The sequence below is a fragment of the Gymnoscopelus braueri genome (assembly GCF_963280865.1).
Source record: "Gymnoscopelus braueri genome assembly, chromosome: 6".
Lineage (NCBI taxonomy): Eukaryota > Metazoa > Chordata > Actinopteri > Myctophiformes > Myctophidae > Gymnoscopelus > Gymnoscopelus braueri.
This window is the reverse complement of record NC_137607.1, coordinates 42,625,724-42,651,848: the sequence shown is the minus strand read 5'-3', so window position 1 is coordinate 42,651,848 and position 26,125 is coordinate 42,625,724. Positions and strand designations below refer to the sequence as shown.

At 40.4% G+C, this 26,125-nt stretch overlaps 2 protein-coding genes across 2 annotated transcripts; both read right to left on the bottom strand.

Annotated features, from left to right (window-relative positions):
* On the bottom strand, nt 1-24,802 carry LOC308087804 (amyloid-beta A4 precursor protein-binding family A member 3). The gene is made up of 15 exons (XM_080431977.1): nt 24,523-24,802; nt 19,296-19,761; nt 18,649-18,826; nt 18,024-18,323; nt 17,479-17,559; nt 16,470-16,690; nt 15,237-15,267; nt 14,972-15,117; nt 14,360-14,446; nt 6,988-7,182; nt 5,525-5,704; nt 4,681-4,893; nt 3,693-3,812; nt 3,258-3,398; nt 1-1,570 (listed from the first exon to the last, which is right to left on the bottom strand). The coding sequence occupies exons 2-15, from the start codon at nt 19,653-19,655 to the stop codon at nt 1,499-1,501; spliced, it is 2,325 nt and encodes a 774-aa protein (XP_080288103.1). The 5' UTR covers nt 19,656-19,761; nt 24,523-24,802; the 3' UTR covers nt 1-1,498.
* On the bottom strand, nt 8,230-11,331 carry oard1 (O-acyl-ADP-ribose deacylase 1). Its single transcript, XM_080430195.1, has 5 exons — nt 11,209-11,331; nt 10,504-10,669; nt 9,579-9,637; nt 9,177-9,289; nt 8,230-9,032 (listed from the first exon to the last, which is right to left on the bottom strand). Exons 1-5 carry the CDS (start codon nt 11,212-11,214, stop codon nt 8,894-8,896), a joined length of 483 nt encoding a protein of 160 aa, XP_080286321.1. The 5' UTR covers nt 11,215-11,331; the 3' UTR covers nt 8,230-8,893.
* Nucleotides 24,803-26,125: the final 1,323 nt, after the last annotated feature.

The window sequence follows — 26,125 nt, the reverse complement described above, 5'->3', positions numbered from 1 at the left end:
CCATCATATACATAATTTTAATGGACATCCAAAACAATTCTTAAAAATATACCTTTCTATCAAATAAGGCATTCACCTTCTTTCTTTCAGGCACAGAGCTAAGAAGCAGTAGAAAAGATAATAATGGGCATGATACAATGCCAAAAGCATTGTAATAAAATGCTATTTCATAACAGCAGTGGTTCTCAAACTTTTTAATTTCCCATAACTGAGAGCGAACACAACGGGTCCAGTTGGTTCCACTTGTACACTCAGATGTACTGACTTGTAAGGGTCCATTAGGAAGCCCCTCAAGAACATGAGGATCCCTGGACCCCACTCTGAGAGCCACAGCATAAGAGGAATCAGTCCCACTGAGAGACACTTATACAATAAATTGAAATGCACTTGCAGCTCAATGCCAGTATGTGGAAGTCCATAATCACATCACAAGGACTGTCTATCGTTAACAATTCTTATGATTCTGCTCAGGAAGCCTATAAGGGGCCGTGTCCACAGAGAGCGTTTTATAAGCGCTTTGGACATCATGTCCAGAGCGTTTTTTGATGCACGCAACGTTCGAATCCATCAACCGTTGCTGTGGTCAAACGTCCAGTCATTTGCTGAAACAATGGTAAACATGGAATATTCATAGTTGTGGTAACGATTCGACGTCAGGTCATAAATGACCGCGTTGTCAGACACAATTGTGCCGGTCACAAATGACCGGCACTCCTCTCAAAAATTAACTATTTTCAGCTTGAAGCGCCCAGGGCACTCTGGCAAAAAAATGCTGGATGCCGAGAGCGTGGGAAGCGCGATGCTTGGGGCGCTAGGTAGAGGAACACTTCAGCACGTATTTACTACAGAAACGCATGTCAGAAAGACGCTGGCAGCTCAGAAAACGCTTTCTTTGGACATGGACTGATGATTCTTATGACTCTGCACAGGCACACTGGTGAAATAGCATGGTGGAAGACATGTGACGACTCAAAACTGAATCTTTCCTAGAAATGTAAAAATGTAGTCCAAAAAAATACTTTTGTGTCTCTGCTAGTATTTCATCTGTCTTGTTAAATATAAGATAAATACAAATTGAAAACCATCTTTAGACCGGTCATTTCAAACCACTTCAAGTTAAACCCTATATTCTTAGTTGACTGCGGTCTACCTGGGCTCTATACAAGATCGGCTAATATTTCCCTCTACACCAAATCTCTTTGTCAAAAATAGCTTGCAGCTTCGCTATTTTTGGCAACACTCCAATGCACTGTACAAATTCAAAAATATATTGCTTGATCATCACTTCTTTACACCTGTAAAACTGTGATGTGACACTAAAGATTATTCTGATTCTAGTATGACAAATGACAGCAGCCTACGGAACGATACAATAAATTGCATAATGTGCTTGAGGTTGGTGTGAAAGCGTCAACAGTACAATACAGTATTTTGCTTCTAAAAAATGTGTCCTGCATGATCAAACGGGCGAGGAGGATGGTGCCTCCATCCTGGCCTCTCAGAGGAACACTGCCTGTTCTTGTCCAGTTAGCAGGCGATACGTCGAGGCTGGCATGGTCTTCAAGTGAATCTGTCCAAAGGGAGAGTCTAAATCAATATTCAACACTAGGGGTGCCACGGTTAATGGAATTAATCGATTTAATAGGTTATAAAGAGATATTCGATAATAAAAAAATACAGATTTGAGAGGAATAATACTTTTTTTCCTGTTACATAAAGCAACAACAAGTGAGCTTGTACATCTGCTATTTTCCCTATTTCTGCAAAACAATGTATAAATTAGGAATGGACCCTTCGCTAAACCCCACCCCAAAAGCGATTGTCCAATGCCAGCTTAGCAACCGTTGTTAGCCTGGCATAGGTCTGGCAAGCTTTCGTCACCTGCCATTTATTTCGCCCGCACAGGCGCACACACACAATCATTTGCAACATAATAGCAAGAATAGGAATACCACGATAACGCAATGGTGACTATGAACCACCTACCCAAACCCGTTGGAGGCTGCTTTTCCCAAGCTGAAATCTGCACTTAGACCGGGTCCGGGTGTGTTGAACACATACACAGCTTAACGTCAGGAAAGTTACACGACACGACTCACTCGCCCAGGTGGTGTCAATAATAGGCTACTAATCACCGCAATCGTAACAAAATTCAGAATCACAGCGCTGCCTGTTTCGGATTCCGCACGTTAAAGTATATTAATTCATTTGTTCGTCTACTCCTGCTGCAGTCTTACCCTGTGGTACATGAAAACTCCTGTTAGAGTCATGGATAAACTTTAACCTGGTGTTTGCACTTTCTCCATTTACGGTCCGTACATCTATATAAACGTTCAGATTTCAAATATAAAGTGCTGACCCCATGGCAACGGATGCTAAAATTATGCACGGGACTCTCAAAAGTACCCGTATATTCTGTATTGTTAAATAAAAAGCATTTTAATCCGATCAGTGCCCATTTTCTCATAATGTATCAGAGTGCAATACACCTACAAACCGATAGGGTCGCTCAGTTGAAAGTGCATGGAGAAAATGGCCACCGATCAGATTAAAATGCTTTTTATTGAACAATACGGATGATACGGGTACTTCTGAGAGCCCGTACATAAATGTAACATCCATGGCCATGGGATAAGCACTTTATATTTGAAATATGAACGTTTATGTAGATGTACGGGCCATAAATGGAGAAAGTGCAAACACCAGGTTGAAGTTCATCCATGACGGTCGTGACAGTCGACCGTCGTGTATCCATGGCTATTACTCCCTCTAACATTTCCCATGTTTTTAGTTTATTGAAATAATGTCATGCACATTTGTCCAGTGCATAGCCTACTGCAGGCCTTGTTGACTAGATTTAGAAGAGATTTTGAAGCTCTTGCTCCTGAAATGATCGATTATTTTTAAGGGGAAAAGCCATCATTTAACATGCAAGTCAATGGGTGAGAAGCGAAGTTTGCCAGGCGCTGCCAGGCCTGGGTGTGACTAACTTCGCACCACCAGTCACAGAGTGGAGTGGGTGGGGCTTAGCGAAGGGTCCATTGGCTTAAGTGGTTAATCAGACTAATCCATTAGTCGATTATATACAAATAAATAAATTTTAAAAAATCGTGTTGATTCATTGATATATTTCAAAGTCCAAAACACGTTTCTCGATTATTCATTTAATAAAACAATTCTAATTGAGTTGCTAAGAAAACAATCAATAGTTGCAGCCCTCGTCTAAACTGGTTAATATAGCTAGAATCCAATCTCACCTCCCCAATGGCATTGGTCAGAATGTGAATGATCTTCTCGTGAGGCGTGGCTACAACACTCTGCCCGTTGATTTCGATGATGCGGTGTCCCACACGGATGCCCCCTCTCTCCGCTATCCCTCCCCGCATCAGGCTACAGATCTGATTGGTAGGAAAGGAGAGGAATTTGTTAAAAGTCAGACATGCATAACATCCATTTTAGTTACGTCTATGGTCAGTTGGAAACAAAACCACAGAAGTACCACTCCAGAACAAATGCTGCAGGGCTCACAAAGCTTGTAGATCTTTTACTTTGGCCCCATATTAGTCATATGAATGAGTAACTTTCCTTTCATAGATAGTTACATTTAGTGGGATGAAGTGAGTGTTAGCAAAATTCGTTTTATGTAAATTAAACTCTGATTAAAGTTGACAACAATATGAACAGTGACGTACAATGCCGTCTTCCACACTGAAACCCAGCTGGTATTTGGGGTCTGGTCTCTTGATAATTGCCATGGTAACAGGAGGACAGTGGACAATGCTGATCTTCACAATGGTTTCGCCTTTCAAGTCCTGTTATGGAAACAAAAATAACTGGAACACTTAGAGTTTAGATTATAACTGTGACAACCCAGAAACTTAAATGACACGTACTGTCATGAGGCACTACTTAATAGTACAAGTACATTATTATATTATGCAAACTGACTTTCAACACGGAAAAATGCTCAGGTAAAATGACTGAACTAAAGAGATGCATCTAAAATCAGCTGGATAAAATATTTTTTTCCTGTCTCTCTAGTACTACTATCCCATCAAAATTAAGTAAATAATGATAATACATGCCAGGGCCTAGTAATTTGTCCCGTCACAAGCTTGTAGATTTTAGCTTGCTATTTTTTTAAAGATCTTGGAAAATTTGAAATAAGCTTACACAAATCTTGGTCCCTGGGACTAAATATTTTCAAATGGGGGTCTGTGGCCAAAAAATACATATCATTTTGGGGGTCCTTGACATGAAAATGTTTGAGAACCACCAGTTCCCTCTGGCAGTGGTTCTCAAAGTGGGGTCCGGGGACCCTCAGGGTTCCTTGAGAGGGTTCTAAAAGGACCCATACAGGCCTGTAACTCCTCCGGGTCCATTTGGTTCCATTTGTACACTCTGACAGATATTGAGGTGCTTGAAATGAAAAGGTAAGACCTGGAACGCATCTCTGTCACTTTAGATTTCTTTGGCTATTCAAAAATAGCAGATATACAAGCTCATAGCGCGGCACCGAGTGCCGCGCTATGAGCTTGTAGATCTGCTATTTTTGAAAAATCGTGAAAATGATTTTTTTATATTTTTTTCCGAAAAACTGTTAGGATTTAGAAAATGTTTAGAAGCGGCTTCAGGTCTTAATGGGTTAAGAACCACTGGCCCATGGCCCCTCCCCCTCACCCTGATGATGCTGTGGCAGGTGGTGATGGGCAGGCCCACCAGACTGGTGCCGTTGACAGACATGATGCGGTCTCCGATGCTGAGGTCTCCACAGCGCTCGGCGGGGCCTCCGTGGAGCATGTTGGCCACCACCACCGTGGGGAGGATGGAACCCCACCCTGACTCCACCACCGCTACGCCCAAGATCTCCCCCGCTGCCTTGGTGATGATCACCTGGGTGCACACACACACACACACACACACACACACACACACACACACACACACACACACACACACACACACACACAAAGTATTCAACCCCAGTAGGCCAGTACTTGAGTCAAAGTATAGATACTCCTAGTGAAATATCACTCAACTACAAATGAACATTTGTGCTCGAGTTAAAGTACTGGAATACTTGCTTCTAAAAATAGTTAATTATTCAAAAGTACATGTGCTTTTAAAGTATTCTAAAGCCGAAATTACAAAGTACATTTTCTTTTTAATATCAGTGCATTGCTGTATTAAAATGTAGACATCTTAGACATTCTTCAAACTAGTTTTTAAAAATATCAGTTATAATGAGAATATCAGATGTACAGTACAAGCTTACAAGGCATCGCAAAGCTTCAATTCTTGTATTTCACTGCACAAAAAAAATATTAAAAATGATATTAACCAAAAATAAACAACAATCACTTAGATTTAATGTACAACAGCCGACTGACTTTAGAGAAGTCTATAACAATGTCAGAAATTGCAACGACGATATCTACAACAAACTCCTCAGTGTTAGTTTCACTATCCTCTCTGAGTTAAACAAACAGGTAGAGTAGGGTTCTGCTGTGTGTCTACAGCTTACATCTCTGATGTTCTGCGAGTCAGAGAAGTGGACCAGATCTCCGTTGTAGAGCTCCTGGCTTCCCAGGAAGTCACTGTACTCTCCAGGCCTCAGCTGACTGGGCTTGATGCCGTTGGTTTGGAGGAACTGCTGATAGGCGACACCAAACGCCTGGCCTATAGCCTGGGCTATGACCTGGGCCTGAGGAGGAGAGGAGAGGAGATGGTTGGTTGGTTGGTTGGTTAAGGCAGTGGTTTTCAGGCCGCGACTCCCCAAAATAATCATATTTGAACTGGGGACCCACCACCCTGACAAGCACTTGGAATAGTAGGAGTTAAGGCATTACGTTTTGTTTGACTCGGTTCCATAGATAAATATTGTGAAAATAGCAGATCTACAAGCTCAAGACGCCTCGCTTTGCGAGGTGTTGTGAGCATGTGGATCGGCTATTTTCCAATCGGTTTTCTCTTTCTTATATTATTTGACAATTTGGCCAATATTAGAACAGTTTTTATAGAAGTTTGTTGACTACTTTTGATGCAATAATGGTCTTTTTTCTTTTTTTTTTCTTCTTTTGTTGAGGTATTAAAAAGGTCTTAAAAGTCCTTAAGTTGTCACTTCACTGTCATCTGGGGGAATCATGTGGGGACCCTCCCGACCCACAGATTGAGAACCACTGGGTTAAGGTCCATACCACATACATGCCTGACAGCGAGTCCCAGATTTGAATCCCGAGCGTGGCGGACCATTGCTGCCTGTCACTCCCCGACCCTCTCTCCCCGTTTCCTGTCTCTCCACACTGTGGACTATCAAATAAAGGCAAAAAAAGCCCTAAACAAAAAAGTAAAATAGAATACTACTTCATGAATTAAAATAGAATAGAATACTACAGACTAGAATAGTATGATACTTGAGCCTGAGGGCACAAAGGTATGTAGGAGCTGGCATCTGATCTGGACTGCCTCTTGAAGTAAACTGAGGCCTTCTCTGTCTAGGGCCGCAACTATTGATTATTTTCTTAGCGATTATTCTATCAATTATTTTTCTGGGTTTTCATTTTTAAATGCATTTATTTATCAACAAAATATTCAAATCGATTTTTTATAATCGACAATTTGTCTGATTATCCACTTAAAGGACTTATTTTCTATCAATTACACACCTCATGAAGCCATTTCTTATTTTTTTTGTCGCATTCCTAAACCAATAATTTGATGACCGGCAAAGTCTCAATTGAGTTTCCTACTGATGACCTGGTCAGTGGTCATTGAATTATTGGCTCACGAATGTGACAAAAACAAAACAATCTCCATGAATTCAAGGCTTCATGGAGTGTGTAAATGATAGAAAATAAATGTTTTTTTGGGTGAACAACTCCTTTAAGCCCTACTTCGTACTTTGTCGTACAATGGTGTCCTGCAAAAATAGCCAAGGTCACAACGTTAAACTCGATTAGTTTGATCAACTGTTGCACCCCTACTCACATCCTCCGAGGAAAAGACGTGGCAGATCATGCAGTATTTCTTTTGCGGCGCAGAGGAGGACGAAGAGGAGTTGGAAGCCGGTTCAGCTTCTTGTCCCTTACGGCCAGGCTGTTTCCTGCGGGCCATCAGCACCAGGATGCTGCCAATGTCGGCGATGTAGGAGATCATCTGGAGAGAATGGTCCATCATTGCCTCCTGGGGGGAGACCAGACACATGAGGAGCTCATGACAGAACAACGGTAAGCAACAGAGGACGGGTAACCTTCTACACAACACAATAAGTGTTTTTTTACCCAATAAGTTCTGGAGGTTGTACATAACACATTGCACCCACTGTCCATTCAATACAGTAGATTCACTGCTAGACACACAAGAGGACCGGTGCACCCAGCCTTCTTTAAGGTACTTCCTTACCTCTCAGGCAGCACTTTTAGTCCCAAGCTGTGTACCACCCCCAGTGCCCCAAACCAATCAAATGGTTGTGTTTAGGTTAGAGATGGTTGCGGTTAGGGTCTGTCAATTCGATTCCTAACAAAGAAGTCAGGATTTGTACCAGCATGAGAAGAAATGCAGCCAAGTGCAGCATATATATAATTTATATGAAGTTAACATTTTCAACTATCACAAGCTGTCGAATTTTGTTTACATTCAACTCATGGACATGTACACTGCAATGGACACTGAATGTTACAGATAAAGGTAACTTTCATTTTAGCAAAACTGATATAAATGTATGGATTCATATTAAGTTCATTTGAATCCATTGAGTTAAATATTTTGATTTTAGTCTTTCTCAGATAAAAGTGCAGCTGTGCACAGATTAGGGTTTAGGACTTAGATTAGGCGTTGGAAGGATGGCAGAAACATCAACATCCTTAGAGACGCATTGCAAGGCTAAAAATGTTAACATAATCTTGCCAAAAGTTCAATGTACTCTTTAGTTTGTTTGTTCCCCTCTGTATCCTCCTGTCATTATTTGAACCAAACACGAGTACCAGAGCAAAATAACAGGCTGCCTCCTTGGCAGGTCCGGAGTCAGTCTACTGAGCGTTTATGTTCCATCCATCCTCATTGACTCTTTAAAAACGAGTGATGTTTAAACTACTTGAACCGTAAACGGTTGGAAGTATATAGGCTTTAGGAAGTTAAGGATTGTGACAAACTGGATATATCAGCAAATCAAGTACAGCTAATCAAAGTCACTGAGAAAAGATAGGACAATATGTACACCATCTACAAACATTCAATAAAGCAATGCATGCATTTGTATTTATTATTACAGTATTTATTTACAAACATTTTGGCAAACTCCCAAGATCATGTATCACATTACCATGCACAGAGTGATATTTTTTGATTACAAGTTTAGATTTGGAACAGTGGTTTAGAACAGTGGTTCTCAAAAATAGAAAATATACAAACTCTCAGCTGCGAGCTTGTACATCTGCTATTTTTTTACATTTTCGGAAAAATCTTGAAAGTGGTTTTCTTTAAATAATTAAGACTTTGGCACAAAAAAGCTTGAGAACCACTGATTTAAAAGGCATTTGCAGAATCAGCCTCAGGTCTTAATGGGTTAAGTTCCCGATAGGCCCGGGGCGTCCCAATGAACACAACTGGATCACAGGATGGAAGCCGGGCGGGGATAGTGATCTCGCTGCACTAGTGCACTAGTAACAAGTACAGGTTGGTCAGAGTGACTGTTCAGTGGGGTGTGGAACTGGGAAGAACAGCATACATGCGTTACGTCCTCCTGGTGAAACTCCTCACCGTTAGGAGAAAAGAAGCAGCTGGTGACTTCATGTGCCCGTCCACACCCTCCTTAACAAACCAACCAGCACCAACAAGGGACTACAGTACAAGGTGGATTGGGAATTAAATAAAAGTCAAACGAAATTTCAATAAATCAGCTGGGCGGTTGGTCCTTCTTCACTGTGGTCTCGGGGAGGGTGTAGACTGTGATATTGATATCGGTGTGTTCGAAAACATCTTTCAATATCTCACACACTCTATCCCATTTCAGGCGATCAAGGCCGCAACCAATTCTATCAGATCAGAGAGAGAGACAAAAACAAAATTAATACTAATCATGCTAAGATAGTGCCTGGAACTCAAATCTCTGCTGTACATTTTGAGGTTCTCTCATGGACTTGGTTTGTCAATGCGCTGCTGTCATAAATTGTACAAACCTTGGCATTGATATTTTGGATACGCCGTTCTTTATACAGTGAGACTTCATGCCCTCCAGGCTCTGTCTGAGGCTGTCATACGTGGGTTTGTGGCAGTACTTTTTCTTTGTGATCTGCAAAACAGTTGGAATACAATAATATTAATGAAATACATACAGTACATACAACAAACATGTGCATTCATACAGACAGACAGTACATGGATAAATAGAAAATGATTGCTGCAGACCCCCATTTCAAAAGACCTGATGCCAAGGAAGAGAAGATCTTAGTTGTTAGATTACATTAAATACAGAATTCTAAAACTGTCTATACCGTAGATGGAGAGAGAGAAACCTATGATCTGAATGATCTGTATATACCAACCACTGTAATTACACCATTTGAGAATTCAATCTTTACCAGATAGTAGACAAAACGTCCATCTCTTCTCAGTACAGCACATTGTCCAGAGATCTTTTCTGTGTGGGTGAAAAGACAATACGTGAACACAACGAACGTTATCAGGGTTCCCAACAGGCTTATTCAAAAACAAGAGTAAGTGTCTAGAATCCCCACTAGCAGCTGTTCTACCACCTTGTTTGCCAAAGGGTGGCACTAGATTAACCACTTAAACCCTATATACTTCATTGAGCGGGCCTCCCCAGGGGTCTGTCCTTTGCCCCCTTCCTTTATTCCCTCTACACACCAAATCTCTTCGACCGAAAATTGCCACACTCAGAAAGCGTCGCATGGTGGGCTTTTAAACAGGCAGTGCAAAATAGGAGGTGGCCTAGTATAGACCTTGGGGGGGGGGGGATCCTGGCCAGGTCAACTAAGTACTCTAGTCTATATAAGGATTAATCACTATTCTAAAAAAAATAATAATAATAATGTGGCTATGTATCATCTCTGTCAGGTGGAAACCTCATGTCCAAAACTGTTACTTTTCAGATTTGAATTTAAATGTATCAAAAGTAGCAGATCTACAAGCTCAAAATGCGTTGCTTCACGCCGCGTTTCACGTTTGTGGATCTTCTACTTAGTTAAAAAGTTAGAATATGGAGATAAGAGGTTTATGCTGCGATTTATAGCAACAACTAAAATGACACAGAGGCGTTCCAGCTTGAAAGGTATAAACAATGTATAGGTGTAACAGGTCCAAATGGGTTAAACCCTTGAGTGAACATTCGTCAAAAAATAGCCCTTCATCATGTTACATGTGAACTTGCAGATTGCCAATACCATCGATCAACCACGATTGAGGCAAAAGAAAACTACTGTGTGTGGAATAAAACAATACCTCAATAGCAAACCCCTTTGAATGTTTTATCAAGGAGTGACTCACTCTGTTCCTTCAGCTCGTCCACGCCACCAAACTTCTTCTTGAACAGCACGGCGACGCCTGCGCCCATGCGGCAGTCCTCACTGATGCAGTGGGCTAGAGACTCATCCTCTGGACAACAGAACAGATCCCCACTCAGGTGGTTCAGCCTCCAGTTGTCTTCTGAAGACTAGGATTCACAAGAACGACAGTCAGGGGTGAGGTCACGGACAGTGGTGGAAAAAGTACTCACATTTTTTACTTCTTGCAAAAGTATCAATACTGCCATGTAGAAATACTCTGTTACAAGTAAGTAGTTAAGTCTGGAATTAAAAATGTACTTGGGTAAAAGTACAAAAGTATTGGTATCAAAATGTACTGAAAGTACCAAAGTACAAAGTACTCTTTATTTTACAAGTTTACAAATGCATACAAATCTTTTGAAAATAGAATAAAAGTTCTAGGTTCAGGATATTTATTTGTTACTTGTCTCCAAACATGTGAGCACTGTAAAGCTAAAAACACGACAATTCATATTTACAGCTGCAAAATCATCTTCAATCCACTACAGTAACAAAAGCTCAGCCCAGCCTGTTAGCTCGATGCTAACACATAAGGGAAATAACAATCAACACGCTAACCTAAATTAGCATCGCTAACAAACAACGAGCCATAACAGCCGTTATACTTGACATGCTTAACATACGACACGTGTGTGTTCATACTTACAGGCATATTTTCCCTATGCTCTGTAGAAACGAACTAATAACTTGCTTTACTTCACATCGTGAGCTCAAACTGCTGTACAGAACACACTGACAGCTACAGCAACCTCAGAGGGTCAAAGTCAACCTGCCCAATAGGTTATACATACAACCACCACTAGGTGGAGACATGCATTCACAGGACATGGAACTATAGTCTCACTACTACAACTAGTCTAGGATGTAAAAATGAAAAGAGAAAATGGCTCTAACCAGGCTATGACTGAATAGAACTTACTTACAACACTTTGACTGACGGTCCAACATGAGGAAAAGAAACGGGATCATCGCATTGCCAGCTGGTGATGAACATTTACAATTATTACCAGGATACACCTAGCCCTAAATGTACATTGGTGCAGTGGTTCGCAAACATTTTCATGTCAAGGACCCCCAAATGAATATGTATTTGGCCATGGACCCCCATATGAAAACATTTTGAGCCAGGTTCCCCCTTGCAAGATTTGTGTTGTTAAAATGTTTAAAAAATATTTAATCTCTTTTTTCATCAAGTTTTTTTTTAAAATAGATCTACAAGAGCTTGTACATCGTAGGGTAAAGTGGTTGAACCTATTTTAATATAGATTATCTATTTTTTTTGGGGTCCGCCGGAACCCCCTCAAGGACCCCTGGGGGTTCCTGGATCCCACTTTGAGAACCACTGCACCAGTGGACTCCTAATGTGCCATAGTGTGTATACACACACATTTAGTAAACTGCATTTAGTTAAATCTGTGTACAACGACAACCGATTCTGAAGAAAACCTGGAGACTGGCAAGTCAGCCTCTGTATACTGGCTGTAAACAAGCATCAATGCAGCATGGCCCGCCCAAGTCTATTCCATGTTTGGGATTTCAATATTTGGGATAATAACTGTACTGGACACATTGATGACCCCTGGATAGAAATCAAATCAGTGCCTTTCATAACACATTAGGAGTTTATAAATTACCTGGGAAAGCGCCATGGGAGTCCACTGAGGCTGCATGTCCATCCTTGAAGTGGTTAGAACCCGGAATTCAGCCTGTTTTTGTCCAAATACTTAAATACTTCTCAGAAATGACCCAGGGCTGAGGCCTTGTGTGGGATGGGGATTGCAGTCCCAGCTGGCCTGAGTCAAACCAATTGGACACAGAGCTAGGTGTGACTGCACACAAGATAAGTTCAGAGCTTATAGATTGGCAATTTTCTCTATTTGAATTACGTATGAAGTATATACTGTAGGGTTTAAGCGGTTTTTAAAAAATGAATTTCACTATGTGAAATGTCACTTTCTTTTCCAATTTACCAAAATGTTTGTAAATGTATAAAAAGAGAATACATCTGTTATTTGTTTTGTGCATAACTTTGCATGTTCGTTATAGCATCTTTGGATTGGCCTATTGTTTGTCACAGTACATTCGGATAATTTGTTTGTTTTATACTAGAACCAAAATCCAGTGTTTAATTGGCCATGCAGTCAGGACTCTGGTATGTACTGTACCATGGTTCAAATACGACAGAGGAGGATACAGAACAATATTGAACTTTTGGAAAGAAGATGGTGTTACAGTTTTCTGAAAATAGTTTTATGAAACATTGTCAACTTTCTTAAAACTATTAAGTATAAGTCACACATGACAAGACACAGTGCAGCACAATAACAATAATAAATTGATCAAATACAGTGATAAGACAACATAGTGATATGGAGGTAGGAATTACATGAATAAATAAACTCAGTAATTGCACAACTTTAATCTAAGTCAGCCTTGTGCAAAATTAAGTACTGTGCAAATTTAGCAAGGTAGATGTAAGTTGTATTAAGATGAGATTTTTGCATCTGTGGCTCTTTAACCTAGATAACCTAAAACATCGGTCCTAAAGAATGACAAATTCCTCTTGTTAGAGCGGGTACTGTTATCATTCTATGATTGGCCTATAGATATAGTCGTGTGGACCACATGCAACATACATGAACATTTTGCAGAGAGTGAGCAGTGATTAGAAAAATGTCCTATAAAACATTTCCATCACCACCCTGTCCACATTAAAAACACACAATCTCAGTCAACAAGGTTTACTCAATCCATGATTGTGGCAAGAGTAGAGAACTAATACTTCCACATTTCTATAAATATACTTGCTTTTTGAGTGAAAGAAGCCGAAAACCTTGTGGTGCTGTGAGCAAATGAGTTATGTGTCGCATGGGGCTTTAAGACAGTTTTAATAACTTTGGCAGTCATTCATGGTGATTGGACTAACATTTGAGAAAATAACTTGAACACTATTTTCACTAGAAGAGAGTAAACAGAGAATTAAGTGTGGGAAGTATCATATCTGTTCTATGTAAAACACATACAGTAGGTGGTACAGCATTGGAAGTGAAGGGCAGGTGTATAAATTACACAGAAGCTGTAAACAAAGAGGTTATGTCATCCTGGAAAACAGCAGATGACCGCTGTAACCCTACAAGTCATGCACCACTGATTGTTGCAAAATAATACCAGATACAAGAAAGTAACTTGAACCCAAAGTGAGTTTAACACACTCACCGCCAAAGGGGAGAATTCTCCCCTTTTCAGTCAATGGTGTTTACCGCCAAAGGGGAGAATTCTCCCCTTTTAATTATTATTTTTTATTTTGTTTTTGAATTCCTAAAATGTTTCTCTAATTTTTGAGTATAAATGTATAACTCTAACCCTAACGAATTAAAAAAAACAAAAAAAAACTTCAATGTTAAAAAATAAACGGACAAATAATTCACATTGTTTCTATAAAAAAAATATTAAAAACCCTGGCAGTGGGTGATTTTATTATGAATAAACTTTGGCGGTGAATGTTAAGAAAGGCATGGACACCCTATGTTTAGGCCAGGCTGTCACAACTATGACATAATCGCCTGATCGCAATTATCTGAGATACCTACTATTATACAGTATTATCTACTATTGTGGCCAATACCTGAGAGCAGAATTACGGAATGTGGTTGTTGTACGTCAGATAAAATTACCGGTTAGTTCAGACTGACTCACTCACGCTCTCTCTCTCACACACTCTCTACGGTCTCTCTGCGACACGTTGTGAGCTTGTAGGTCGGCTATTTTCGGTATGTATCAGGCTTGATGGTTCTTACCTGTGTGTCAGCGGTGAGGACTTTGATACGCTGTGTAGAGATGAACAAATCCACCTCCGTCTCTGGTTGAGTCTCACCCTCTGGAGCCTGCACACAAGACAACTTACTACTAGTAATCATCATTTTACTATACATTACATAATTAAATAAATCATAAATCAATTATTCCAATTGCTCTCTCTCTCATTTCTACATTTATCTCGCTCTCCTTCCATCCATCCATCCCTCATTTCTACATTTATCTCGCTCTCCTTCCATCCATCCATCCCTCATTTCTACATTTATCTCGCTCTCCTTCCATCCAGCCATCCATCTCTCTATCTCTCTATATCTACATCTTAACCCATTAAAAACGTGTCATTTTAGATTTTAGCGTTGGCTATTAAAACATAGGTAGATATAGAAGCTCACAGCTGCGAGCTTGTACATCTACTATTTTTGAAAAATGTTGAAAGAACTACTGGTTTAAAAGGCATTGGTAGAATCAATGAATGGGTGAAAATCTGAAAGTGCTACGACAGAAACAAAGACAATCAAAGGTGAGTTAAGCTCAGCAGGGAAACAAACAAAGAGCATCAGGGTTGCACAGCATCAGGTGGAGGCGGGCCACACCTTTATCCTGTCCACGGCTTCCTGAGCCTGGGCCATACGTGCGTTGGTGGACGGGTTCTTCTCCGACTTCAGCTGAGTGGAACCCAGGTACTTGGCACCGAATACAACCCCGTCCAACAGGTCGTCTGGGTCACAAGGACCAGGCACTGGGAGAGACAATGTCAACAAACACACTGTAAATATTTACAATGCAAAATGTCAGGTGTATGCATTTAACCACTGTATTATGACAGCCAAATTAAATGTGCACTGAATTGACTCTTACCATCTTTATAGGCTGGGTGGTCATCAGCACTCTGCAATGAAATCAAAATTAATGTGTGATAATGTACCAAAAACACACAAGAACAAGGAGCGTCAAAACTATGCTGTTCCAATAACTGTCAAGAAGAAAAAGTCCTGTGACCATAAACACAGAAAATAAAAATACATAAACCCGTAATCTACCTTTAGAAATGTATACTGCCTCCAAAAAGAGGAAGTCAAAGCCTGCTCCCCAACTTTACTTAAAAAGACCAAAATAGATAAAGCTACTAAGAAACTACTTGAATGCAGAAGTACTGATGAACGGAAGCACCTGAAGCCTAATTGTGTTCCATGTCCTTTAAGCATCATCTTTGTGCTACTGTTGAGCCCGATTCATACTTTGTTGCGTTACAGTGTTGCTCACAGCGTGACAATTCACGACACGTTGTGAGCTTGTAAATCTGCAATTCTCTGCCGTTCTAGGCGTGCGACACCATCGAACGACGGAGCATAAATTAGGCTTTAACATTACACATACAGTACTTCTGCATGTAAAGTGACTTCCTGCCTTTACTTATTTGTGACATTAGAAGACAACAAGGATGACTCACTAACGATTATTTTCATAATTTGTATTTATTTTTTATTATTTAAAAAAGGTAGGGTAAGTGATTTACTTTTGTTAAAATAAGTGTTAAATAGCTCTATATTCTGATAGTACTCATTGCTATAGAGTGATTGTTCAGTAAAATGAGTCTCCCATGTCTCTCCAGCTCTTTAATAAACAGAAAATGCATTTTCAGTGCTCTCTCCTGATTGGCTTAAATGTTGTCACCTACCTGAAAATGTATTTATATTCTGTTTACTAAAGAGCTGGAGAGACCCCTGTGACCAAACAAACGCTCTGTAGCAATGATTACTATCAGAATATAGTACTTTAACCTTTTAACAAAAAAAAGAAAATATCAAAAAATATTACTTACCCTACCTTTAATGAATCAATGCACTATTTTTAGACCATGCTCACACATAAAATTGCTTCATATCCAGTAGTCACCTTCAACTTTATATAGAACAGAGATGAGCATTAACATTTTGGTGATGTTTTTAAAGACACAGCATTAGAAATGTTGTTAACATGACACATATTTGATTATAAAATGTTTAAATGATAAAGATTCTGTTGATCGATTATTAAATTCATGGCTTCACGTTTACTGCACATCATAGATTACTCGTCAATCCAACCCACCTGATCGCCCTCTCGGGCGGCTTCCTCTTCCTCTCGCGGAGGCTCCTCGCCCCTCTTCATCCACACAGGTTCGGGGTACTCGTCTTCCTCAGTAAGAGAATCTATCGAATCATCCCGGGACCGCAGCGGCTCCTGCTGCTGGCCGTTACCAGTATGACAACCCCAGAACCTCTGGGCATCCTCCTGGTTGTAGGACACAGACACCACCGCGTCCACATCCCCTGTGGGTTGGGATGGTTATCGTTAGGATTTCATTGATTCCGATTCTGCTTATCGATGGTTCCATAATGGTATAAAAAAATAGGTCAAATTACATTTAAAAAATATCTTCCGTTATTTGAAGCATTAACTGAAGTAAATAGTATTTACTATTACAACAAACTGTGTATATAACCCAAGATATAGCCAATGCTGAAACGTTTTCTCCTGAAAATACTGTGTTAGGAAACCTACTGGACCCTTAACCCATTAAGACATCTCGGAAAGCATCTGTGTCATTTTAGATTTTAGCGTTGGCTATTCAAAAATAGCAGATGTACGAAGTGACGAAGTGACGCACTGTGAGCTTGTATATATGCTATTTTTGAGTGTGAGAGTGTGAGTATGAGAACTACAGATTTAGAAGGCATTCGTAGAATCGGCATCAGGTCTTAATGGGTTAAATGATTTAGGATTTTATCCATTCCGATTCCTTAATTTTTATGGGTACCTGGCAATTTGGAATTGGGTTCCTACTTGTAACATAACTTCGTCACCCAACCCTACCGTGGAAACCAGACCAATCTGCCACAGCTAAAAGAAAATGCCCAGGGCAGATTGGTCTAGCACTTCTCGGTTTGAATTACATTTCGCTCATTCCCAGAGTCATATTCAAAGTGGGAAATGTTTTGCTGTGACATTTGAATCTGTTTGTAATCGCCCCTTGGAAATTAATCTGCCACACCTAAGTTCCAGACTAATATCTACGCAGTCATATTAGTCTGGCCATGCCAGGCTAACCCAACCCTACCTGTGGGGACGCGCTGGTAGGAGCCCTGGGGCTTGGATCGATGCCGCGGAGGAGGTCCGATTTCCGTGCACTCCAACAGTCCTAGGAGGAAGGGTGAAGTTAATCAAACTAATGATTTAATTGATTATCAAAAATGGATAATCCATTCGAATCAAAGTAATCGATTTTCAATTTAACTTTAAAAAAAATAATATATATATATATATATATATATATATATATATATATATATATATATATATATATATATATATATATATATATATATGGCAAACATATCTGATCTACATATACAAGCTCACAACCCGTGCGTTGAGAGCTTGTAGATCGGCTATTTTTGTGCGATACTGTTGCACGACTAAGTATTACATAGCACGTAAGTGGTTAATAAAATGATTTAGTCAATTATAAAAAGTCAATTATATTTCGATTTGTTGATGTATACATATATTTTTTTAATAGTCAAATTATTCGATTAACTGAAATAGTAATCGATTGAATAATCACTAGGAAGATAAATCGATTGTTGCAGGCCTGGCCCCTACCTAGGACATCTCTCTGGTGGCTCTCGGAGAAGAGCAGGCCTGTGGTTTCGGTAGGTGGTTCTTCGTGCAAAGCGCTGATGTCTGCTGTGCGGTCCAGCTCTGTAGGGCTATGGTGGTGGGGGTGGGGAAAGGGTTTCAGGGTTTCAGGGTAAGGGTCCTCCTCTTCTCCCATCAGCTGGAGGCGGTTCAGGAGGGCGTGAATGCGGGTGTGGTCTTCGTCGTCCGGCCTCTTGTTCATGACCACGACCTCCTCCTCCTCGACAGTTTGCCTCTCGACCCCAACAGCCGAAGCCTCTTCATCTTCAATTTACAATTTACAATTTAGGCATTTAGGCAGACGCTCTTATCCAGAGCGACTTACAAGCACAAGGTCAGAATAAGCAGAGTAAGCTCTGAACTCTAGTCAATAAATATGGTGAATAATCACATAAATAGAGTGCAGAGAGTGTGTGGTGCCTCAAGGAAACTAAGATACCAGGTAAACAATGAACCTAGCAAGCATCTATCTAAATACCTTTCGCTACAATTGAAAACTACAGGATACCAAGTAATCAATGAACCTAGCATTTGTCTAAATAACATGCGGTACATTTGTGGTCGAGAAGAACATCTTCAGCCCCTTCACCCTTCTCTAGCTCCACTGCCTTCTCATCTTCAACTGCCAGATCTTTTTCCTCCAGCTGGACTGGCAGCGTCTTCTCTTCGCCCGCCAGCTCCAGTTGCCCGTCTATGGGCGAAGCAGTAGGAGGGTCGCTCACATCCGGAGTGGAAGCCATCTCACCCAGCCCTGCCGTCTCGTCCTCCTGCGGGTTGTCACCATCATGATAGTTTACTTGTGACACTTGAATAAATGTTATATTTCCGTTCGCCTCTTATATAGAGCAATATAACACTTATTTTAACAAAACAAAACAAAAACTTACCCAACCTTTAAAATGCATTAACATTTTTCAACAGATTTGTTTATACAGGTGAATGTAAAAAAATCTGACCATTATGCAAAATATTATCTCAAATAATTGCAATCAGGTCTTTGTCGGGTGGACAGGATTTTCAGGATTCAAATAAAAAAATTGCAAAAGTAGCAGATCTACAAGCTCAAAACGTGTCGCTTTGCACCGCGTTTCGAGCTTAAGGATCTACTACTTTTGATGTTTTTGTGTGATGCTGTAGTATGATCAAGTAGGGCGACAAAAAAAACACAAAGTTAAAATATGGCGATAAGAGTTTTCCGCCCGACAGCAAAGGATGTAATAATTGTGTCAGGCCTACCGTCTTCTCCTCGCCCGCCAGCTCCGGCTGCCCGTCTACAGGTGAAGCGGCGTGGTCACTCGCATCCGGAGTCTGGGGGGCCATGATGTCACCCAGACCCGCTGCCTCGCCCACAGAAGGAGGGAGGCTGGGGTCATCGCTGGCCCCCAGGGAACCGGCCTCGCTCGACGTATCGGACCTCCAGTCCAGCGGAGGAGGCTCGATCAGATTGAAGGAGTCCAGGTCCTCCGCTTCAGAGCCGGGCAGAGGTTCTGCATTTTGCGTGTTGCCCCCTCCACGTGGGATTGGAGGTTCTGTATTTTGTGGGCTGGCCCCGGCAATTGGGATTGGTTCATCAGAGGGGCACAATTCTGATTCCATTTTGTGCGGTGGTCAGAGACAGCGAGGCATCGCTCTGTGTTTTAAGATGTCTTCTTTTCAAATCCAGTCACCTTTGCTGCAGTGGGCTCTGAACTGTAAAAAGTCACTGTAACAACACATTCACATACAAAATAAATGACCTGCTTGCCTTCTGACATTCTATAACAGTCGTTCTCTAACATTGATTTGTATTTGGCCATGGACGCCAATATTTTGTGCCAGGGGACACCATAATAGAACATAGAATGTAAAATAGATAATATAATATATTATCTAATTCTGCTGGAACCCCGTCAAGGAACCCGTGGGGATTCCCGAACCCCACTTTGAGAACCACTGTTATATAACAATACAGAGTTTTCTCTATTCCTCTGCTATGAAAATTCAGGTTCCTCAAGAGAATCGATAAAGTCTGGTCTGTGTCATTTTCAAAGGCCCATCAGTACAGGGACAGCATGATGAGCTTTTAGTTAGAAGAAATGTGACTGACTATCCTATATTATGTGACATCACAGGTTCAACCCCATAAAACTAATGAATTGTACATCAACAACTACATAGGTATGCAGTCAAAGTGCCCTTGAGCAACAAACTGTACCAAATGCCTTCACGGCAATATTCAAGTAATATTGCCCTGCTAGGATGTCAATTGGAGCTCGTTCTCAAACAGTTAGGCTGGTACAAAATGACGTCTCGCATAGACAGACAATCAGAGATCTCTGCCTAATGATACATCTGGTGACATCTTAATTAAGCATGTACCGATAGTCCAATACCACTTTTTCCTTCCCGATACTGATAACTTGCGTATCGGTCGATAACGAATACCGATCCGATTAGCAGTGTGTAATTTAAAAAGAGGACAGCGGTTCTCAAAGTGGGGTCCAGGGACTCTCCGGGGTCCTTGAGGGGGTTCGAAATGGACCCTTACAGGTCTGTAACTCTGACAGTGTACAAATACGGGTCCATTTGGTTCCATTTCTCAGAGTTATGGGGGTCCTTGAAATAAAAAAGTTGATTTGATCTAGGAATAAATACAAATTCCCATTAATAGTTGTTAAAGTGCAGCTGCAAGTTAGTAAAATAATAATGTAAATAGTACAGTACGAGTATAACATTTTAAGCATTCAAAATATACTTGATTACTGTAAATGAAATCTCATCATGTGATACATTATGTGGTATCGGAATGGCATAGACTGGCATAATCGCCGATACCAGCATTTTAGGCAGTATCGGCAGCTTTTCCGATACTGGTATCGGAACAACTCTAATCTTAATTCAGTGTAGGTGCTAAAGCTGTGTGGAAACAATTCAGGAATTTACTAAATAACTGCCTTGAAGAACCAATCGAAAGTCTTCAGGTTGGTCCTTCATATTGGGACGGTGATATGATTTGTCATCAAAGCACTGGACGTAGGTTTGTAAGCGGCCATTCTAGCCCATATATTGAATTCAGATGTACCCAGAGTAGACGGATCAGTAGGCATAGATCTCTGATGGCCTCACCTGGCTATGTGAGATCAGAAAAAGGACATATGGTGGCCAGTTTATTAGGCACACCTATAAGTATCAGGCAGGTGTCACCATCCAGTCACCTCTGTCATTAAGAGGGTGACTGGACGTTGCTTTGATTTATTCTCAGTAAACTCTACACACTGTACAGCACAGTGATTATTAACCTGTTTAATCACACTTTGTCCTTTTTATTCATCTTCATCTCTGGGACCCCAATCAACACTGTAAAATCCAATGGTAATCTACCCATAAGGGTCGTAACTCTCAATCATTTAGCTGGGGAACCGCTGGATTGATTGATTGATTGAAATTTTTATTAGGCAAAAGAATGTAAAACAACACAGTTACATTTATAATGCTTTTGTCTAAAAGGTCCGGCCAAAAAAGTCCTTGCGGGCTTGTTTCCGTTGGGGTCCTTGAATTAATTTCATAGACATATATAGTAGCAACCAAACAGTTCAAAAATCAACATAAGAATACAGAGGAAAAAATATATACCACTATGTACAAAAAAGGCATGAGAAAATAAAAAATTATATACAAAAAAAGCATTAGAAAAAATAAAAATTACAAAAAAAGGGGAGGGGGGGGGGGGTCGTCTGTCTACAGGGAAACTGGTACTAACTCCTCTTTAGGCCTCCAGAAAGATGAGTTTTTAGGGCTGTTTTGAATGGGCCCAGCGAACTGCATTTTTTGAGGGATGGGGTTAGACTATTCCATTCCTTGGTGGCTGTGCTATAGAAGGAGAATTTGCCCATGTTTGTTTTATGGGTGGGTACCCCCTGGAACCCTCTCAAGGACGGGTACCCCCTGGAACCCTCTCAAGGACACCTATGGGTCCCCAGGCCCATGTTGAGAGCCAGTGTAAAGGAGGGTAGCTCTTTATGAGATGCTGGAACCACCCCTAACAATCATACCACATCCAAAATCACTTAGTCTTAGATCAGGCCAACCTAACTTAGATTAGGTCAACCTGCTCACTTTTCCCCCCTCTTTTTTTTAATTGGGCCCCACTTGTCACTGTATATTGCACATACGTGAAATGTGTCCTCTGCATTTACCCATTCTATAAATCACTAGGAGCAGTGAGCAGCCATTGTGCGGCGGGTTAAGATTAGGGCTTACGAGTCTTGCCCAGGGACACACATCGACACATTGCTGGCCTGGCCTGAAATCGTACCTGGGACAACCAGGGGTCACTAACCACTCAGCTATGGCTGCCTGATGATGTTGGTGGAACTGTAGCAGCACCTTTTGGCCCTTTCTGCATACAATACGTTATAGTGCTGTATAGTCAAGTGAGTGAGTGGCAGCCACACCACTCTCTGTTTAGAATAGGTTGTTTGCATCAATGAACGTAGTAAAGTAGCCACTGAGACTGAGTGTACAGAGATGTCATACACACTGGGCCTGTCGTTTCCCCACAGATAGGGGACATATAATGACATCCATAATATGCCCTCATTGCCTTATGACCATCAAGATAAGGCATAGAGTTCTTCAGTCTAAAGATCAAAGTACTTGTGTGCACATCATCATGTATTTAACTAAACGTGTGTACACATCAAACACCCCTCAGGACAGTGGTTCTCAATGTGGGGGTCCAGGGACCCCTAGAGGTCCTTGAGGGGGTTCCAGGGGTCCCTAGAAAAATGATTTATGTTGTATTTACTTAATACAAGTAAATACAACTACAGAATTTTCAAGAATGGCCATGACTTTGACTTTGGTCAGAGTTACGCTGGTATCTCCATACCCGAGTACATAAACAGTAAAGGAATTCTGAAACGTGTCTGACCAAATCTTAACAAAAATGTTCTTAGATTGGGGTTCCCAGAGATGACAAATCGTAACAAATAGGCTCTGGCTGTGCAGTCAGTGGCCTAATTCATATTAAATTGGGGCACCTTGAAATGATCTGTGCCCTCAATACAGCCACATATAGAATCCAGCTACAGCATCATTCTGTAAAATGTTGGGTTGTGTCTCACCATGAGCAAACAAGTAAAGCTAAATGGCCCGTGGCTTGATGGCTTAGTTGGTGTGTGCAGAATACATAATGAATCAGCACAGAGAAAGAAAGACATTCATTTATAAGACAATTTATATTGTAACACATGTATTAACCAGGGTTAGAGAGGAGCTAATGCATCTGCAGCACAAAAGTAAGTGTCTATGTGTTGCTTGCATATCTTAATTTCCAGAAACAAGGGCTCCCAACCTGGTATCAATCAGTAGGGAAAAGTAACTAAATACATTTACTCAAGTACTGTACTTAAGTACATTATTGAGGTATTTTTTACTTTGCTGGAGTATTTCCAATTTTCTGTACTTTTACTTCTACTCCACTACAGCATTAGATCAAGACTCGTAGATGTATTTTATTGATTTTGACATGTTTACATCTACGAGTCTTAGCGACCACCCCCCAGTTTGCCCTGGAATGTCACCGGTAAAGCCAATATTTATCCGAACATGTAAAAATGCAAAATATAAAGTGCTTGCCCACTTGTCCAAAATGTTAACTAGGTGTCCGAAGTATTTGTGCAATGTATTAGTCCATATTTTTCAATAAAGAAGTGTTTTAATCACGTCTGTGGCCGAACGCCGTTCCCCTCCCTCTCGTTTACTTCCTGTTTACATTGCGTATAATTCCGACTTTCACCGGATGCGTCCAGCCACTACCGCCATTGGGAACTTCCGACAGAATCGGCCACAGACGGGATAAAAACACTTCATTATTGAAGAATATGGACTAATACATTGCACAAATACTCCGGACACACAATTAACATTTGGGGCAAGCGGGTAAGCACCTTATATTTTGCATTTGTAAGAAATACGGGCTTTACTGGTGACATTTCAGGGCAAACTGGGGGGGTAGTCGCTAAGGCTCTCGTAGATACGAAATAAAAGTCAGACTCGATTAAATACATCTACGATAGTCTTGATCTAAGGCTAACTCCACTACATCTCAGAGGAAAATATTGTACTTTTACTCCACTACAATTACATGAAAACTTTAGTTACTTTGTAGATTTGGATTATTATTGCAAAACATGTACATTAACCAATTCAGCTATATATATTTCTATCTACAAGCTCACAGATCTGTTATTTTCAAAAGATTTTTTTTTTCATTTTATACTTTGAAAACTTGTGAAATGGGACATTCTGCTGCATGAGTACTTTTGGTACATTTTGATACCAATATTTTGGTACTTTTGGTCAATGTTGAATTCCAGACTTTTACTTGTACCAGAGTATTTCTACATTGCAGTATTGATACTTTTACTCAAGTAAAACATGAGAGTACTTTTCCCACCACTGGTATCAATAGCTCTCTCACCTGGTATCTTAGATATATAGGTCGCTGGTTTTCTTTCTTTGTGGGTCGAGGAAGAATCTCTAATGTGACATCTGCTGCTGAACTATAATAAACTTATCTAAGTGCCACGACAGCGCACACAGATGACGGCTTTTGACGACTGTTTGCGAACAGTCGACTGCATTCCGTTCTAAACACGCGGTCACAATTAATGACAGCCGTTCCGTGACAACATAGTGTCAATTAAATGGTTACATTGTATCATGTTTGGATGCGACCGACCGGATTTGTTCTTCTGGCTGTGGTTAGAAGGCTAATGATGTGCGCATGCGTCAGGACTACACAGTAAAAAAAAAAAAAACTTTTGCAAGCAAGTCACGCTCAATCGAATGTCGAGGAGGAACAGCGTTGCCACGTCTGCTAATTATAAGCGACTTTGGGCTTGTTTTTCTGTGAAAAAACAAACAAACAAGACAGGTGGGCACAAGAGACATCTGGGCAGTGGGCACCATATTTTCTAGATGACTGGGCACCTGGACGAGTGGGCACCTGAAAAGGGGGGCACCTGGACAATTGGGCACCAAAACCATCTGGGCACCATGGAGACGTGGGCACCTGAATTATGATTTGTGTACACAAGTGTTTTTTTTTACTTTACATAGCATGCTGCTTTGTTGGTAAGTGATATTTAACCCACTGTTCTTTAAACCCCCAAACACAACACAACGAGGTCAAAAGACAAGTACAATATAAGAGTTTATTTGGCAAAATAGTATTGAGGTCAAATACATTATAACAGAGTTTCAAAGTACAATATAAGATTGTATTTGCCAAAATAGAAGTACTGTTAAAAATAGAACAAATTGGGAAAATGGTAAAATACCAAAAATAATTAAGAAAAATTGTCACACGAAATCTAATTCAGGTGCCCACATGACCCTAGTACCCAGATGGTTTTTGTGCCCAGTTGTCCTGGTGCCAGTGTTGGAATAGTTACTACAACATAGTAATATGTTACTTATTACATATTACTTGTTTAAAAAGTAATGTAGTTACTTTACTTATTACTCCCTGCCAAAAGTAACTAGTTACTTATTACTTAGTTACTTTTTTTTCTCGCCCCCAGTAATTGCATCCTTTCACCCCAAAAGTCTGACTTTGCATTTTCAACATTAGCAGTTGTTTTTTTTCTCTTTTCTGCAGCCTACATTGTAAGATCCTCATTGTTGATTTAACTCTGAAAAGTGTTCTGCACACATGACGGGTCCATTTGGTTCTATTTGTACACTCATTTCAATTATATTAACACTAAGACTTTTACTGTGTATGAATTCATAACTTACAGACTAAATGAAGACCATTTGACTATGAATTGAATACTAAGGACCTCAATGGAAACAAGACCGCAAGGACTTTTTTGGAAGTATTTTAAATGTATTTCATGTATTTTTTGCCTAAAACAATTTTCAAATTCAAACACCTGGGCGCAAACAGATAATGACTCATCATGAGACACAACCTTTGAACAACTTCTGTTGTTTATTAAACAAAATGTATTCTATATATATATATATATGCCACAGTCAGTGACCTATATATATATATATATATATATATATATATA

Bases quoted from the DNA above. Each gene is read 5' to 3' on its own strand.
- LOC308087804 (XM_080431977.1), bottom strand. From the start codon at position 19,655: ATGGAATCAGAATTGTGCCCCTCTGATGAACCAATCCCAATTGCCGGG. The intron at 18,324-18,648 runs GTGAAGGGGCTG...TGTAAATTGAAG, and splicing joins GGCAGTGGAGCTAGAGAAGG to ATGAAGAGGCTTCGGCTGTT. The intron at 1,571-3,257 runs GTGAGATTGGAT...CCCTTTGGACAG, and splicing joins TGACCAATGCCATTGGGGAG to ATTCACTTGAAGACCATGCC.
- oard1 (XM_080430195.1), bottom strand. The intron at 9,638-10,503 runs GTGAGTCACTCC...TCACCCACACAG, and splicing joins GGACGAGCTGAAGGAACAGA to AAAAGATCTCTGGACAATGT. The intron at 9,033-9,176 runs GTTTGTACAATT...CTGATCTGATAG, and splicing joins TCCAAAATATCAATGCCAAG to AATTGGTTGCGGCCTTGATC.